At 40.7% G+C, this 12099-nt stretch overlaps 3 protein-coding genes across 3 annotated transcripts; 2 read left to right on the forward strand and 1 right to left on the reverse strand.

Annotated features, from left to right (window-relative positions):
* Nucleotides 1–2276: 2276 nt before the first annotated feature.
* On the forward strand, nt 2277–2681 carry RB195_019365 (uncharacterized protein; the record flags this gene model as incomplete). Its single annotated transcript, XM_064187181.1, has 1 exon — nt 2277–2681. The coding sequence occupies one exon, from the start codon at nt 2277–2279 to the stop codon at nt 2679–2681; it is 405 nt and encodes a 134-aa protein (XP_064043062.1).
* RB195_019366 (uncharacterized protein) lies at nt 2314–5669 on the forward strand (the record flags this gene model as incomplete). Its single annotated transcript, XM_064187182.1, has 4 exons — nt 2314–2316; nt 4494–4666; nt 5439–5499; nt 5559–5669. 4 exons carry the CDS (start codon nt 2314–2316, stop codon nt 5667–5669), a joined length of 348 nt encoding a protein of 115 aa, XP_064043063.1.
* A 2945-nt stretch (nt 5670–8614) lies between these two features.
* RB195_019367 (uncharacterized protein) lies at nt 8615–8944 on the reverse strand (the record flags this gene model as incomplete). Its single annotated transcript, XM_064187183.1, has 1 exon — nt 8615–8944. The coding sequence occupies one exon, from the start codon at nt 8942–8944 to the stop codon at nt 8615–8617; it is 330 nt and encodes a 109-aa protein (XP_064043064.1).
* Between the last annotated feature and the right edge of the window lie 3155 nt (nt 8945–12099).

A 12099-nucleotide genomic window follows, 5' to 3' on the forward strand; every position in this document is an offset into this window, starting at 1 on the left:
GTTTTTAGGAGGGATTTTTCCCAACATTAATTCCACAGCACATTAATTAATTAATTAAATTTTTAAATTAATTAATTAATTAATAGGGAGCACATTAATTCCACTCCGAACAACCCAAAAGAGGATAAATTCAGTTGTTTTTCTCGCTGCCCACGTGCATATCTCAAGCAGAAGACTTAGGAGAAAATAGTAGGCAGACTAAGAAGAGAAAATATCGTAATGCTGCTCATCCACCACAACTTAGGAGGTCGGTAGTGCGTAGGGGTTCGTGCAGCTGCCTTACTGGAAGAGAGGAACTCGATACGAAAATTCGGTCAATAACGGGTACTGACCAGTGCAGCTTATGAGTAAAAGAGCAGAAAGTAAAAGAGCTTATGAGTAAAAGAGCAACACAGATCTGGTACAGAGAAAATACCTTTGTTTGATAAGGTTATTGCTGCTATTCGGAAGTGTCTGTGGACAGCTAATCTTGAAGAATTTGTAGCAATTGCAAAGCCCTAGAAGTTTTGAGCAAACGCTAAAGCGCAATTATCCATACGACCGTACTTGCACTAGACTGGAGTGAAAAGTATGTCCGGATAACAAATAAGGTGATTGTGTGAGTTCATGAGCTGCTTACCTGATCTCCTGTAAGTAATGTGGTGATGAATACATAGGAGAGACGAAGGGAAATCGCGTGACTCCACCACGTTAGTTGGTCAGGCTTCAGATTGCGGCTTCGCAACAGAGCTGATTTTGATGATAAGATCACCATATTGGCGCGTGAACATAGTGTTGGGGCTCGCAAAGCGCTTAGCTTCAGCGCCAAGATCCCAAAGATGAATTGCGGAAAGCAATGCCACTCTAACACGAAGGAACTCACTCATTTACTTGAGGCTACTACTCGGTTGCTCTCGACACCTCACTATCGGTGTCTTGCAGCGGCAGGAAGGTCCTTCGATCTTGAAGTATCATGCCATTCGTGCTCTAACCAATTATTGACTAGATCACGATTATGTCGGGATCAGCAACACGAAAGCTCGAAGCCATAGTTTCGAGAACAGTCCAATTTTCCTCAATACCTAATCAAAATTTTCACTTCAACCTTCATTGTCGCAGTTACCTGCGTTCGAAAGCTCATGTTAACAAGTTAGCATTGCCTTTTCGATGACTTTTAATTCGCCCTTAGTATCAACATACCCTGAGAATAACGCCTTGCACTCCATTGTCGCCGCAGTGATAACACGCTTGGTTAGCTTATTTCAGCACTCCCACGTAAAAAATTGTTCGTCCTTGCGGCTGATGGTGTTCCATGTGTCTAACTAGATTGGAGTGGAAAGGGTTAAAAGTGTAGATATCTTTCCACGAAAAAATAGATTCTAAGAGCACGGTTCATGGGAATAAATGCGATCAATCTCAATTCCTCTTAGTTATCAAAGAAGAAAATGTGGGGAACGGACCTATTGCACTTGATCCGCCTGCGGGGCACCCATCAACGTCTGCGAGCGGCGGAGACAGTGCCGTTCGAAAGCTCGCAGGCACGACTGCCTGCTCCCCACACAAATGCCTCACCCCAAAATGTTATTATAAGAAATCCCGTAAAGAGATGCAGTGCAACTCCTTCAATTATTCGGAAGTGTTGATACGATTACTACCACTCCTGCTTTCCTTCACTACATATCCCAATTAGGTACACAATTAACAAGCCAGTGTGTTTTCACCATCTCATTCCTTCCAACTTTCTTATTCCCTGAAAACTTACCGAAACAGCAGTTTAACTACGAGAGTTGGGGAAGGAAGGTGATCACCAGTAACACTTGTACGGAATGATGCTATGCCTAAACGCTGTACCATAGACGTGAATCTAAAGCGTTTTTCAACACGTACCATCACCATAATCAGGTGGAAGAAGTCTTTGAAAGGAGTCGAGCACGGCTCCACTATAAGGTTTCAACACATTGTTGCATCTGTAAACAAGACGTATAATCAGGTTCAGACTAGGTGGTGAAAAAGCTACATTCCGCTGATACGGCGATATCTTGAAGGAGTACATGAAATTGGACGTAGCGGACAGAATTTGCCGAGCTTCGTGTTGTATGTGTTCTTTGATAAGCTAAAAGAAGTTCCTAAATGGAAATGAATGATATAAAAATGAAGGCAACAAGTTATTTCAGACCAGACAAGCTTCTGAAGCAAATTCAGCTCCAGAACCTGCTAACAACCTTCTATCAAAACTTTCCAACAACATTCTATCATCTAACAACAAACGAAAAACAACGGGAGATTCATTTATGACGATGACCTCACCACCACCATTATTCTGTGATACAACCCATGGTATGTGTCAAAAGTTATGCATTACAGTTGTATTAGCATTATGCATCCACGTCTTCTTATATAAGCTTGACTATGAAAGCGCCAGTCTCATCGTAAATTTAACATCACCGCACCCTATGGGTTCTCATCCAATTGTTCTGTTTCACTCTTTCGACTTCATGGCTATCGCGAACGTACCTCATTTCGATACTCTCGCTATGTCGCATGTGTCCTGTAGCAGGTGGGCCGAGCGAGGAGCGGATGCAGCCACTTGGGTAGCGATTTCCGTAGGACACGCTCCATCGCTGCTAAGGCATGGTCGAGTGGCAGCAGATAAAGATACTTCCGTAGATTTCCGAGCATGCCTCTTATCACACCTTGTCTAAGCAATTAGCGATGGAGTGAATCTGCTTCACCAACGTCGCTGCGATCAACAACCAAAACTTTTCAAAATGCACTAGGGTGCATGTAGTAGCGCTACTAAACTATTTCAAAAAATCAGACAAAAATCTTCTGATGTAAATTTTAGCAGCAGCTTCCAGTTTTCAACGATTAAAGTCATGTTGGCAACTGCTCAAACATATCCACAGAAGGGTAATGCCGGAACATCTTTACTGTTCCATTTGAAGTCGTACTTTCGCGTAAAGTGGGTTCTGATTAATCGGATGATTTCACAAGTTATTCGCTTCCATAATCGAGCTTCTAGAAGAAGAAATGGATGCATAATTACAATACTTGAGAGAGGAGCAGATGTTTTCTTTCTCGATCTGGAAAAACATGGAAACAAAAAGAACTGGCAAAAAGTTTTGTTGTCTTTAGATAGAAACTTTCATTGTTTTTGCTTTTTTTGCGCGGAGGATTAACAATAGTACCGAGTGCGTTATTGCTCAATTTATTGTAGGCCTTTCTGTTCCGAAATTTTCTCAATCAGGCGCTCACTCGATATGTGCATGATCCGTCTAGAGCTCAAAATTACACATTTTGGAGAGCGAATACCGATGGTGACAAGCACATTCAAGCATTGCTGTTTCTTCATTCGCGGCATCAACCTCTCCCTAGCAGCCCAGTCGTTTCGATTAAACATAAAAAAGTTGTCGAAAATGCTCCGTCTTAACCACTTCACACTCCATTTCAGTGATCCAAAAAAGTGAATCCACATAACTATAAAATCAAAACTCCCACTATCGTGTGACGCAAGTGTCTCCCTACATACTCCCTAGTGTCTGTACCTTTCTATTTCCGTTTTTATTTTTACGTTTGGATGCAACGCTCACGACTAATTGCTCGACTCTACAATAAGATTGGACAATAACTGGTGCAACAACGGGCTCTACGACAAAAAGTGCCGAATCATTGTGTTGCTTGCCATGAAGATTGGACTAACGCAAAGATTGGATCACACTCACCAGACCGAATGCACGGAATGTTTGACATGCAGTGCTACTTGCACTGGAAAAGCTAGTAAGGTTTCTAGTTTGAGCAGCAAAGAACAAAAAGGTAAGGCGCTCGACACAAGAGAAAAAACATTTTGGAAAGCAGCAGACTTCACAACTCTTGTTTCTGAGGAAAAGATATTTGCGGGGAAGGTTTCAGAGGGATTTTAGATTGATGTTCCGCTTTGCCGACAGAATTGTTCCGTTCGTCTTCCCTGCTGGAGCTTATGTGTAGTGTGAGGGACCCATTTTGGGACATTTAAAAATGGAGTCGAAACTTCCACTGTAGCAATCTCGTTGAGGACACTAAACTCAAACGTAGTTTTCCGAAATATAAAACAGGGTTTGGCACATTGTGAAGCAACGCGTAGTATTCTTATCTGGTAGAATTTCATCTTCTCCGAAAGCAGTTGAGAGCGCTCGAGCAGAAAATTTTGCTCTCTACATCAACGTGAGCTTTTACTATGCATATAGATGTTTTCAGAACGTTTTCAAAGGGGAGAACAAAACCTGATCCTTCGAAAGAAATCCGAAGTTCACACAATTATTCAAAATCCCTGCGTTTACCACGAAAGACTCAAATAATGGCCGAAATAAAATTCTTACTTATCAACGCCATTATTATTTATGCTGTATCAAATGCTCAGCTGTGTTGTTGGTGCTGTTAATTTAACACTTCGGTGGCAATGAGTCAGAAGTAGAAACTATTTTAATTTTTCCGCGGAGTCATGCTTTCAATTTTCTACTCAAAAATATTCTTTTAAGGAGAGATTTCAAGATGAGCTGAGATTTGTTGAAGGCCGAGGAAGGTGCCGGAAGCAGCCACATGAAACATTCATGAAACTGAAAGGTTGTGCTTGCGCTAAATCCGGTCGTTTCAAGAAACGCAAAGAACAAAACGGAGACGTTAAAGCAAGCAATATTCGAGTTTTGGCGTTGTTTGTTTCTAATGCATTGTTACTACTATGCAATTCAATTCATATCTATAATTTTGGCTTCCCCTGTTTAATTTTTTCCCTCTCTCAGCGGCGATACTTTTAGAGACAAATGTATGTGGTACTGATAATAAAATAATTTGGAATTTCAAAAGGGAAACATTTTTAAATGTACGGTTAGTTGCGAAGCCTCGATCAACATGATACTACTGGGAAAACATCTTACAAGCATCAGCAAACTGTAACTTACTCAAGACCGAACCTATGAAGTTTGTATGCCGCGCGTTCAGCAATTTGTGCTGCGAAACTTCTTCTCAGAAATTGTTTGACCATTTCAGTGTCTTCAAACACTGGAGATAATCCTCAAAAGAGTCATGCTTAGAATTGTACTGTTTCAACAAACGAATTGTGAACAACTTTGGAAGAAAAATGAGAAAATGTTACCCGCACTGAAAGGAGGGCTGTTGGAGAGATTTTCCGATTCATGAAATGAATCCAAGATGGCATCTCCGAAGGCGGCTGCAAGTATAAAACCACGTCACTTCATCATAGCCGCCAAATCTTTGGAGGACCATGGACCACAAGAACAAGGCGTCTTGGATTATTTTGCAAAGGAATATTAAAGATAAGAAATTCGGAAGCAACTATTTACTTTCAAGAGAGGAAAAAAATTCTCTAACATTTTCTTTTCGCCTTTGTTACTTCATGTAATCGGCTGAAATATTTTAGGTTTCTCCATCACAAACTCTATTTAAGTAATGTAAGTCTGGTACAGAGAAAGTTTACTTTTTTCAAAAGTTATATACATTTCAATCTTTGCAATCATTAAGTGCAGAGTGAGTTGAGTCAATTTATAAATCATAGTATTCATCACTGTTTGGTAGCATTTTTGTAGGTAGGACGCGAAAAAGGTGGGATGCCCAGAATTCGGAAGCGCGTACATGTAAACGATGAAAAAGAAAAGAAAACAAAGCACCTGCGGAATATGTATCGTAGAGGAGAATGAACCAATGCAGAAGCATCCTTGCTAGCGGTAGTATCTCTGATATCTTCCAAGACCTGCACTGAATTTCGACCTCGTGAGCTGGAATTTTTAGACTTAAAACATAATCTTAAACTTTGAACGGTTTTGGACGATGACCGAGCTGTCGCGCAGTTCGACAATTTACAAACCATTCGAACTAGAACTGTACGACGAGTACTCAGAGAGAGTATTCGCTCCGCAATAATGCCCTTGTTGAGGTGTCTCATTATACTGATCAGTCTAGTTCTTCATATACTCGATCCAGTCTGATCACCAGAAAAACTCGTTAACTGAGTAATTACTCTATGATGGCCTACATTCTTATCATTTTTTCGCTCCTCCAAGAAATTCAAGGATAGCGGAAAACAGAAATAGCATCATTACGTTATCATCATAAATCCATGAAACCAGAGAAGTGGTGAGAAATGTTGCGCGGAAGGAGAAATTCTTCTCATCTTAAAGGCATCACCCCACGAAATTGGGGTGGCACGGATTTTTGGTGGAGAGTTGATATGGGGTCGTAGATTATGGAGAGAAGGGTGATTAAGTCCATTTCTTCCTAATTGCCGTAAAAAACGGCCCGGAAGATGCGGCGTGTGCAGTAGGCTGGCGCGCTCCAATCGAACTCGTGTGGAAAATAGCGCGCCGGAACACTCGGAGCCGTATCTTTCGTGCCGTTTTTTTACGGAAATTAAGAAGAAATAGACGGAATCACCCTTCTCTCCATAATCTACGACTCCTTAAAGGGAAAAACCACCTGAAACCCGCACCATCCCAGAGATTCGTGGGGTGATGCAAGCAAAGGAGCAAAAAAGCTTAAGAAGATCCTTCTCATTATCTTTCACATTATTTTATAAACTTTTATGCACGCTTAAGGTCTCCCTTCTGTATATGACCTACCATAATTTCTAATGAATCCCGAGAGTGCATGCACAATCACTTGCATACATGCATGCGCCTGGGCACAGTGGACGATTGCTAATGCAAGTGAAATAAAATGTAGAGTTAAAAACTTTTTTATTGCATTGGAAAATTCCTATAAATGTATCTCTCCTGACTGACAGCAACGAGTGTTAAAAGGAGTACGCTTTAGCTTCGAGAAAGGTTGCTCAGAAAACACTAGTGCCCTCGTGTTGTGAAAGTTGTGGAAATGAGCTCAAAACAGTTTATCCCATCGAAAAGTCTTATATTTGGCATATTATCGTTCTACAGATCTGAGATTAACGGATGTGTTATCATCATCCTTATCAAAGACAGCTTCCCAAAGATACAAACTCAACGTAGGAAGCCTCTTACGTTTACAAGAACGTGGATCAATGGGCAATAGTTCCTTAGAAGCGAAGGTTAACCACTTTCGTAGAATATTAGCAGAGACCTTACAACAAGTACAGCGTATGTAGAAGATGCTCATGTATAACTGTATCGATGAACGCGGGGTTGGTGTCGAAGAAACTGGATCGAGTATATAAAGAACTAGACTGATCAGTATAATGAGACACCTTAGCAATTAGCAAGAAGGAACTTCGTGGACGTGGATGAGTTGTAGCCAAATCACAAGACATTAGATGAAAAACTGGTCTACTACGAATGCGAGAATTGCGAGGTTGAACTTAGTTCACATCAATTTTCCCGCGGCCGTAGCACTGTAGAACATTTTAACCATTTATTAGCCGCGAAATTGATCTCTTAGGGTATTCTGACAAAGCTGGACAAAGCTGGAGCTGAATTTATTTCTAGACAAAAAAAAACCGAAGCAAACAGATTAATCCTGCATACGTTTTTTTACTTTAAAACTTCGAGTGGCAACAGCGAAATGTGTCGCTGAGAGAATAGACACTACCGCCAATTATGTCAAAAAGTTAGACAGTTTCCTGCACTGTTTCCATCAAGGGTATTGCTGTAATTGGGATTTCTGTCATAAAGTTGTGTGCAGCTTGAAGAAATGTTCAGAGCAGGCGTAGACGTTGATGATTCCACACAAATATATTGTTCTTTCGTTCTTGTTTTGGTTTATCGATTTTTGATTTTTTTTTCAAACCATTTCTGTAAGGTTAAAGGCATCACACCACGAATCCGGCGTGGTATGGATTTTTGTTGGAGTATGCCTATTTTGTCGTAGATTATGAGTACAGGGGTGTTCCGCTTACATATCCCTGCATCAGTGTAAACAGACGGCTTCGAAATGCTGTTCTTTACGACGTCCTCTATTGCAACGCGCCACCCTTGTACCCCGCCTCCTTATGCGATTCGTCGAATGAAATGAATTGCCCGCAGCGTCCGAATGGGTTTTCGACGAGTCGCAGGCGGAGGCGAGGCGCAAGGGTGGCGCGTTGCAGTAAAGGACGTCGTAAGGAACCGCATTCCGAAGCCGTCTGTTTACAATGATGCAGGAAGAGATGAGCGGAACCACCTCTGTATTTATAATCTACGACTCCAACGAAAATCCATACCACGCCAGAGTCGTAGGGTGATCCCGTTATCTCATCGCTTATATGGAATGTATTCAACGGATTTAGATTTTACTCCATTTATTTTTCCTCGCTATGCTCGGAGAATTGAATAGATGTTCAATCTACTAATTTCGTGTTGATGTTATTGGAGACCGGAGATCAGAATAAATCATTCAACCAGGCGACCATTATATTAGGTTGTTCGGATATAAACGAGACTTTCGACTCAAACTTTCAAACATCACAAAAATTTTTATAACAAGTCTTTATTCCAAACAATATTCTCCACAACTATCAACAACGCTTCGCCATCGATCACGAGGGTTGTGGATGCCGTCCTCAAAGAATTTGGTTGGCTGTCAGTCGAAGTATGATGCGACCCAAGATCGGACTTCGTCGATATTGTTAAACATTTTCTCCGACAATCCGTGATGCATCGATCGAAATAGATGGTAGTCCGAAGGAGCCAAGTCCGGACTATACGGCGGATGCGACAAAACTTTCCAGCCCAACTCTTCGATTTTTTTTCGATTCGACAGCTGTATTTTCATCACTCAGCTTAAGAGGAACCCATTTGCTGCACCGATTTGTCTTCCCGATTGTATGTAAATGCTCGTCAATTGTCGAATTCGAACATCCGAACTCTAGGGCAAGTTTTCTTGTAGTTCGTGTCGGATCAGACTCGATCGCCTTCTTCAGTAATTCGTCGTCTACCACTTGAGGACGACGTCGGTGTTCTTCGTCTTCTAAGCTCTCATTTCCATTTTCGAAGCGTTCAAACCATTTGTAGCATTGACTTCGCGACATCACATCTTCAATAAAATAAAAATAAATAAATAAATAAAAATTTATTTTCACGAAATAAAAAAATATTACAGGAATCAAAAATAAACAAAAAAGAAAGTAAAATATACAGGAAAACGCGAAGAGCAAAATGGAACCAAAACTGTCCAAATTGCTGTTCGAAATTCGTAAAGTTTCTAAAGTCTCGTTTTGTGGTAGTGGGTGACTTGAGACTTAGGGTATTTTATCACCCTAATTGAACAGACCAAAGCGGTGGTTCAGTGGAATGTTTATTAAGTAAATAAATTGAGTGCCAACAAATAGGATTCAATGAAAAGAGTGGGCAGAGCGTTGTCTGCCGCACTCTTGGACGGTACAAATCGTGATTGGAGCCAAATAACCATAACGGCCAACGGTACCTTATACCACGCCCCTTATCTATCATCGGGGTCGATGATACGTTTATATCTGAACAACCTAATACTTGCGTTGTAGAACACTACACAAAGAAACAATATATCAGATATTTCGGATAGAAATGTGAATTCTCACTCTAATTTCAAAATTTTGCGCGAAACACTTCCAGCGTTTTGTTGCATGATATGTTTTCCACAATTATGAACAACACTTCGCCAACGTCCATGTAGAGTAGATGCCCTCCTTGTAGTCTGAGCCAACTGCGGGTCGAAAAAGTTGGCAATCCTGATGCGCAATTGGTCGAAGTTGTTAGTGTTAGTTCTTCTCTACCAGTGCGTGCTGCATCGAACGAAAAACGAGGTAATCCGGAGGCGCGAGGTCCGAGCTGTATGGCGGATGCAGTAAAACGGTCCAGTTCGTTTCCTTAATTTTCTAACGAAAACTCTTTGCGAGTTCTTCGCATTATTCAGCTGATGTGGCACCCTTTGCTACAACGATTGGTCTCTCCAAACAAGTGAAGTCGTTCGCAGATGGCCGAGTTATTGCATACAAAAGCTAAAGCGAATTCATGCGTCGATTGAGCTGGATCGACCAGCCTGCAGTAATTCATGGGTTCGCGAAATAGCGTCTTCTCCAAACGCATAACAAACCATGCGATACAAGTCAGCTACGTTTTTGCCTTAATTTAAGTCGTACAAGATGCAAGCGCGCCTAGACGTTTCTTGTCCATTACATTCTAAAGCAAGTTTTTTTTTAAATCAAAAATGCAACTAGTAGGGGGTAAACTCAACAAAATGGTGGACAAAAATGTCTCGCACTATTGCGAAATCAGCATCGGGGAAATCCTCGCTGAGGGCAGCCACGAAAGTAGTATTTCTATTCGATCATAGTTCCGATTGCGCGGTGGTTTTTCCTCTCGCGAGGGACTAGAAAATTATTGCATCTTTCTTTAAAGGACTTTGTAAAGAGGTGTGACTGTTGGTTAGACGGTTTTACTGTGCTGGGTTTGATGTCGTGTGGTGTTCCATGTAATTTTACTTTTCTTGGCATAAGCCAGAACTTCTGGTCGTCTATTCGTGACGTAGGAGTGAACGTCGAATCTCTTTTTTCACTTGCGTACAGCGGGATACTCCTAGCATCCTTTATAAGTGCTAATTTGTTTGTGTACAAAGAATTCGCCCATGATTTGAATTCACTTTTACTGACGACATTCGGGAAGTTTTAACGAAACTTTCAGGAAATACAAAAGCTCAAGGTGAAATAACATCTTTGTTATATTAGTTAAATAGCCAATCTTCAATTTATTTTCTTAAACTCAAGCAAATATTTCAATTTTTCTTCTTTTTCACAAATTCCACTTTTCAACATTGCCATTTGTATGTCTAAAACTTCACAGATTCAGTTTCACCGTCATGAGTTCCTGGTGAGAGTCCCTCATATAAAATATGAATATAAATAAAAAATAAGTAAATAAATAAATATAAATATAGCTACAGCTCCCTCATATGAAGGAGTCCTCGTCCGATTCTGAGTTTGATTTACTATGTGTTAAGTAACATGCCGCTCGCACAAAAGTCGCATAAAGATTCAGCACACATGGAAAATGTAGAGAGGACAGGTTTTCGAAAAATCTCTGATTACGGTGCCGAAGCTTGTCCTTTGCAGTTTTTCACTGATTCAGCAGTGATTTCATTTTTCATTGGCAACTTTTTCATTGATTCGTAGCATATCCATCGAAATTTGTACTCTCAAGTTTATCTTGGAATTCAAGGACTGGAACCATTACTTCTTTATATGTGTTATTCAAGACCAACTTTTACAATATATTCTGGTATTTGCTAAAAAAAATTGAAGGGAAGTGAAAATTTTTCACATTATTATCATTGTAGACTAACTTCCAATCTTTCCTTCAAAAAATCAGCGGAAATTTCAAATGAGTGAAAGCAGATAGTCGTTTCTTTGTCACACTATGTATAATTTGAGGTTCCTCTTTTAGTGAAAAGGCAAGGACTGTTCAGCAAATTTTTATTAGTGAGTTCGAATTTGAAAAAATTTGGAAAGATGAATCTAGTCGTCCTCCAAATTTCATTTGAGCTCTATGAAATAGCATAATGTCGGATTACTGTCCTTTCTTTTCAAGCATGAGGGAATCGAAATCCTTCTCGGTAGCTAAACGATGCCCTGAATGAAATTAAAATCAAGACACTAACTCCTAAAGACAGCATATGCACCACGGAGTTGACGATGCGGAAGACACTGTTTCTTCACGACGGTTTCAGTTGCAAAGCGCCGCGCCAGTGCACACATGCGGCATCCGAGTGCACACCATCGAAGATCCGCGATGTCTTCCCACCAGTCTATTCAAAGTACTCAGACCAAAGAACAACACAATCATGCTAGATCTGAAGTCTTCAATTTTCTAGAGGCGTATTCCGATCAGCGGCAGAATCGTGCTCCAGTTAACCCAATTTCCACTCCAGCACTCTACAGAGGTGATTTTCCAGTCCAGATATAAAGGTGGCATAGATTCCTTTACCAAAATTACACTTGAGCGTTTGCATGTTTAAATTAGATCAAACAGTCGCTTAGAAGGATGTATTCATTTGTATTTACAATGTTCAGATCTGATTTCAAAAAACAACGTGTAATCTTATGGTGGGGTTGATAGTAATCGTGGTTCACCGCTTGCAGTTTTCTGTCACATTCCAACTAGCAGTACGACTGGACGAGACGGACGGGCAAAAACTCCCTGGTTTTTCCAT

The sequence above is a fragment of the Necator americanus genome, chromosome II (assembly GCF_031761385.1).
Source record: "Necator americanus strain Aroian chromosome II, whole genome shotgun sequence".
Taxonomy (NCBI): domain Eukaryota; kingdom Metazoa; phylum Nematoda; class Chromadorea; order Rhabditida; family Ancylostomatidae; genus Necator; species Necator americanus.